The sequence below is a fragment of the Cnephaeus nilssonii genome, assembly GCF_951640355.1.
Source record: "Cnephaeus nilssonii genome assembly, chromosome: 5".
NCBI classification, from domain to species: Eukaryota; Metazoa; Chordata; class Mammalia; order Chiroptera; family Vespertilionidae; genus Cnephaeus; species Cnephaeus nilssonii.
The window spans coordinates 24916560-24922336 of record NC_137076.1 but is presented as its reverse complement, the minus strand read 5'-3'; the positions used below and the strand labels follow the sequence as shown (position 1 = coordinate 24922336).

The 5777-nt window shown below is 59.0% G+C and overlaps 1 protein-coding gene across 4 annotated transcripts in view; it reads right to left on the bottom strand.

Moving 5' to 3' along the window:
- Positions 1-903: 903 nt before the first annotated feature.
- Positions 904-5777, bottom strand: part of DOCK6 (dedicator of cytokinesis 6) — a 43143-nt gene continuing 38269 nt past the window's right edge. For 3 of the 4 annotated variants that reach the window (XM_079770687.1, XM_079770688.1, XM_079770689.1), the window contains 9 exons: positions 4684-4815; positions 4584-4598; positions 3252-3377; positions 3065-3154; positions 2511-2747; positions 2055-2198; positions 1866-1972; positions 1536-1697; positions 904-1123 (listed from right to left, as the gene is read on the bottom strand). In XM_079770687.1, coding sequence (XP_079626813.1) covers positions 1081-1123; positions 1536-1697; positions 1866-1972; positions 2055-2198; positions 2511-2747; positions 3065-3154; positions 3252-3377; positions 4584-4598; positions 4684-4815 — 1056 coding nt within the window. In that variant the 3' untranslated portion in view covers positions 904-1080. Of the gene's footprint in view, positions 1124-1535; positions 1698-1865; positions 1973-2054; positions 2199-2510; positions 2748-3064; positions 3155-3251; positions 3384-3855; positions 4599-4683; positions 4816-5777 lie in introns of those variants that run through there. The other variant, XR_013813517.1, reaches the window with a different exon arrangement.

Below are 5777 nucleotides of genomic sequence, written 5' to 3'. Positions count from 1 at the left end.
CCCTCCAGTGAGCCCCGCCCCCGGGGCCCGGCCCCGCCCCCTGCCGCCCGTGGGCTGGGCAGCGGTGGGGAGATGGGGCCGGGAGGACACGATCACACCTGGACGGCAGGTGTGTGCGCGCGCATGGGGGTCCCAGCCCTTGTCCCCGCGCCTCTCCTCCCCGAGCCCCGGGGCCCCACCGCTGTCCCGCCCCTCCTGCTGCAGCTGGGCCGCTGCGGGGGGGCGGGAGGGGGCGGGACTGGCTCGGCCCCAGCTCCGCGAGGGCGCTAAGGGCGGGCGCGGCGGCGGAGGGAGATCACCCCTCCCCCAGCGGCCGAAGGCTGGACGCGGCCCAGCGCAGGCCTGGTACACGGTGGCGTGACCGCCGCGGGGTGGACAGGGAGCTGGGTCAGCTCAAGGCTGCGCAGGCCGCAGCTAAGGCCTGGGCTCTCTGGCCAGCCAGACCTGGGCTCCAATCCCAACCCCACCAGGCCTTTAAGTGCTCCGTGCCTCAGTTTCCCCATCTCTAAGATGGGGTTAAGAGTGTGCCTGATAGTGGTGCTGAGAAGATTCAATAACCATGAGGCAGGGGCCTATTGGAGATTTTTGGGCAAAAAGACCCATACGTGGGGCAGTGTCTTTCTGGGGGCCTTTTAGTACAGGGCTGGGCAATCAGCAAAGGTTTAATAAATGTTCCTTTTGAAAAAAAACCACAAACGTTCTATTATTCCCATGTACATGTGACATTTTCATTTGTGTGTTGCCTTCCCCATCAGAACCGCAAGCCCCACAAGGGCAGGCATTTGCGACTGTGGTCACGGCTGTGTCCCTGGCACACAACAGAGTCTCAGCGGCTGTCAAAGATCAGAGAGTGGGTACACGGTGCTCACATGACCCAGCCCCCAGGGACCACACCACACAGGCTGCTCATAAAAAACATTTTAAATTAAAGAAAGGTAAGAAGTATCAGTGCACAAACAGGAACAGAGGGCCCAGCACCACATGCAATGTGGTCCCCCCAAGTGGGGCAGACTCCCAGAAAGGCACAGAGCTGAAGCCAGGGTGCTGGTTCCTCTGGGTGTGGTTTCAGGCCCTGTGAGCTCAGAGGTCGGCCTTCCGGAAACTTGCTCTGTTCAAGGAGTTCCTGGGGGAGGAATGAGGTGGGTCAACATGGACACAGGGCCCCCAACTCCATAGTGCTCCCAGCCCTCTCCCTCCTCCTCCGCCAAAGCCTCGTTTAGAGTCTTCCCTGCTCTTTTCACATCCGTTCTGATCTGGCTGTGGGTTCACAGATTCTCTCCCGGAACCCACCACCAGAATCGTATCGGGCCCATTTTACGGATGTAGAAACCGAGGCTCAGGAAGATGAAGTTGCACGTCCGGGACCTAATGCACTAGGATCTGAAATGATTGCCCTGCGTGTGCATTTGTGCACATGCCCAAGTAGTCACATCCTTGTGTGCAAAGCCAAATGCGTATGTTGATGTACACGACAATCCCCATCCTGTGCCTGTCTCCGCTTGCCCTCTCTAGGGTGGGGGGTCCGGGTCAGGCACCTGAGGCTGGCTGTGGTTGGCGCCAGCAGCTGGGGCAGGCGCTGGGTGAGCAGGGGCTGCAGAGCCTCTCGTAGGCGGGCGTAGTTGCGCTCCAGCTCGCGATGGTACTCCTTCTGGTCTGGCCCAATCAGGGCCTTGTTCTTTCGCAGCGCATCCTCGCACCTGAGGGCCAGATGGCAAGGTGCTCAGGTACTGGCACTCAGGAGAGAAAGCAAGACCAGAGGCGGAGGAGGAGTCCATGAGGTGGGTCAGGAGCTAGAATGGGGGGTAAAGTAGGCAGAGAGCCATGATGAGGGTTGAAGGGGCTCTAACGGGTGAGGTCAGGCCTACTTCTTGCAGAAGTCCTTGAAACAGAGCCGTAGCTTGTTGTGATGCCTGAAGAGTTTGGGGTCTTCTGGGATCTCTGCCAAAAACACCTGGGCCACCTCCAAGGGACCCTGTGGGGTGAGAAGGCCTTGTGAGGGTGTCTGCATGGACCCTTGGGGGCCTCGGGCAGCCTGCACACCCCAGCGGCCATGCCTGGTTCACAGTAGGTCCCACAGAGCCCTGTAGCACCATCTGCAGCATCTTGGCATCAGGCGGGTCCTGTTCGGTGGCGAAGGCCAGCTCCCGTGTCTTTTTCTGCATGTCCTCGATGGCCACCTCCACCGGCGTCAGCACTGTCTGCAGGTTAGGGGGCAGCATGCACTGGCTGGGGCCTGAAGGTCTCCTGACCCAGGCCAGCCCAGGGCAGCTGCAGTGGGCGGGGCCTGTGTGGCTGTGTAATGAGCAGTGTGCGAGGGCTCCTGCCTGCCTGGCTCTGCCAGGGCCTGGCTCAGCTGCCTTTGTCTAGCTCTGGGGCTGTGGTCTGGTTGTGGCCCAGCCTTGGATCAGCTGGGTCTGGAGGTAGAGATTTGAGGCTACAGATTGGGGTCTGGAGGTTGGAGTTGGGAGTCCCCTCACCTCCCCCAACCCGGGTTTGGGGACCCCACCTACCTCCTCCCGGTGGCACACGCGAATACGTGTCTTGATGTAGGGGAAGGCGTGGTCCGTGCTCAGCAGTGTCTTACGCTTGTGTTGCTCATGCAGCTCCCCGTGAGCACGCCCATCAGGTGTGAAGGGCGTACAGAACAGGAAGGTGCGCAGTCCGTAGTTGCGGTCGAAGTAGGTCACGCGGTCCTTGAGCTCATAGGTGTCAAAGTGCGGTTCCACGTAGGTGATCTGGATGTAGGCCTGGGGCACGGGGCTCAGGTGTGAGGTTCCCACAGCCCCCACATACCCCCCCTGGGGCTTACCAGCCTCCCAGCAGGGCTCTGTCCCTGGAGAAAGGGGATTTGGGCCTCCATGGGTCTAGGGGTTTTACATCTGGGAGTCCCAGGTCTCCTTATGTTTGGGAAGTACCTGAGGTTAAGGATTTGGGGGTCCCCGGAGGATATAAGCTCTGGACTTTCTCAGAGGAAAAGGATTTGAGGGTTTCCAGGAAATAGTACTGAGAATCACCCTGACTATAGGATTTAGGGGATCCCAGGGGCGTGGTCAGGAACCCTCACCTTCTGGGCGTCAAGCTTGGTCTTGTCGACAGGGTTTGAATCTTTGACAATCTCGACCACATCTTCTCCAAACCTCTCCGTGTAGAACTCCTGGGGACACGGGGCTGACTCGGGCCGCACAGGTGCAGCCCCCACCCCACCCCAGGGCCGCCCTGTGCCCCATCCACCCGCCACCACCGGGACGTGCCTCCAGCCGATGTGAGATCTCGGCCAGCTTCGTGATGGATGGCTCCTTGTACACAAACTCCTGCTCGTCCAGGTCACCAAAGCGGGCACCGTAGAAACCCACGCGGAAGTATGTTCCAAAAACGCGCTGGGGCTGCGGGGAGGGGTATTGTTGGCCAGGACGCCCCGCTGGAGGTCCCCCTGCTCCAGAAGTGCGGGCCCCACGTGTGGAAGAGGTGGACATGGGCAGGGGAGACCAGAGCACTTTGGGTAGGCATGTGAGGACTCCAAGAACATCGTATCACAGGCAGAGGCAGGGGGACCTCTTGAATATGGGGCATGGACTCAGACGACCACCAACTGCCCACACCCTTGCTCTTTCTCCCTAGCTTCTGTCTCCTACCTCCCCCAAACCTGCCCCCTCATTTATCCCTTATATGAAATAAGGACTGGGGCTATATCGCTCACAGCTGTATCCTCAATGCCTACTGGGCTGGGTATGCAGCAGGTGCTCAATAAATGCTTGGGACAGAGACTCTGCCTCTTTTGTTCCAGGGCATCCTCTCACTCCTCCCCCGCCTCCCCGCTCCCACCAGAAAGGAAGGGGTGGCTCCATGTTCACTCACCAAAGCAGATCCAGGAGGGGTGGGGTAGGCATCAGGAGAGGGAGGTGGGGAGCAGGGGACAGAGAGACAAAATCACAGGGGAGGTCAGAGGTAGAGCCATCAAACCCCCAGGGTCCTGGTTATGCTGCCCCATGAGACCAGAGACCCAGGGAGGGAGGTGACCCGCCCCCCAACCCAGCCCTCCTGCCTCAGCTCTGGGTTCTTGCCATCTTTGGCCAGAAAATTCTCCCCAAACTAGGAGATGCCTAAAAATAGACCCAAGTGGGGGAAAGGCGGGAGAGGGGGAGCACTAAATGGCAATGAGGAGCAGGGATCCTGGGGAGGTAGGGGAGATAGGGAGAGACAGACCAAGAGAAACAGAGGGAGTGATCAAGACAGGGAGAGAGACAGGGAGACGTGGAGGGAAAGAGAGGAAGAGACACAAAGAGACAAAGAGACAAAGAAACAGAGAGAGTCAGAGCCCCCTCGCAGGCAGTGACTGAGCAGGCCCTGCCCAAGGGACGGATGTCTCTGGAGAGCTCCCAGCTGGGTGAGTCACAGGCTGCCCTGGAGATTTGGGGAAGGGAGGGAGGTCTGGGGGAAAGTAGTGGGGTATGTCATTGCCCACTGAGTCCCAAAGCCTGTTTCCCGGCAGCCATGCTCCTCCGGCGCCCCCTGGTGGCTGTCCATGACCACTGCTGACTAGCCTCTTGGGGCCCCAGAGGCAGATGGCCACCAGGCTGACTTACCTCCCAGCCAGAGCTCTGTGGGGAAGAGAAGAGTCAAGAGTTTAGCCTGGGAAGGTGGGGTGGGGCCAAGGGCAGGGTCTGGGAGGGCACCATGGCCAACCTGGTGCATAATCTTGGTGAAGGCCTCCTGCAGTTTGCCATGCACAGCAGCCAGCTTCTTGTAGTCACGGTGGGCTTCCAGTATGGGGATCAAGTTCTTGTACACCTCGTTCACCGCCTCATAGAGCCCACCCTGGGGTGGGGTGGAGCAGGTCAGGATTCCCAGCACCCTCCCTAGTCATCTCCTGCTTGGAACAGCCCTCCCTTCTGTGCTCTGACCCATCTTCCAAGGCCCCATCCTCCACCACCTCCTCCAGGAAGCCTACCCTGACCACCCCCACCCGATGGGGCATCGGCCTTTCCACTTGGCCCCTACATACCCCGCTGTGGCCTCCACCGTGTTTACTATGGACAAGGCACTGTGTACATCTACACTCTACCCATGTTCCTTCATTGGTGGGAGGAGGAATCCGCCCCCCCCCCCCCCCCCGCAATTCCTCAGAAGGGACACTGAACCTCAGAGACATGGAGACGCTCCCCAAGGTGAGGACCCGAACACCAGCCCACCTGGCCTCTGACCACTGCCTCCTGGCACACGGTAATGACCACTCATGGGTGCCCTTATCCCTAGCTGGTGCCAGCATCAAGCCTGGCATAGAGCAGGCGCCCTGGATGTTGGCTATCAGAAGGTCTATGTCTACCTTCTGGTTTCTTCCCCTCATGAGGCCTTTGTGAGACTCCAGCAAAGTGACAATAATGACAACAACATCCCTAGGAGGGCTGGCCCCACAGGAAAGAAATCTCGCCGGGCAACCTGACCCTGAAATAGAGTGGGGCCCCAGATGGAACTACCAGTTCCCAGAAACCCAGGAACGGAGGAACAGGTCAAGCAACCAGTCCCGGGGAAGTGAGAAACCCTTTTGGAACAGTTCCCATCTCCAACAAGTGAAATGCAGAAAAAACCAATTGCTTTCACACAAGCAAGCAAATTGGAGGAGAAACTCCTTTACAACAATAAAAAACAAATGCCCAGGCATCAACTTATCAAGAAATGCATGTCCTGGCCGGGTGACTCAGCTGGTTGGAGCTTTGTCCCATACAGCAAAAGGTTGTGGGCTGGATTCCTGATCAGGGCACATACCCAGGTTGCGGGGT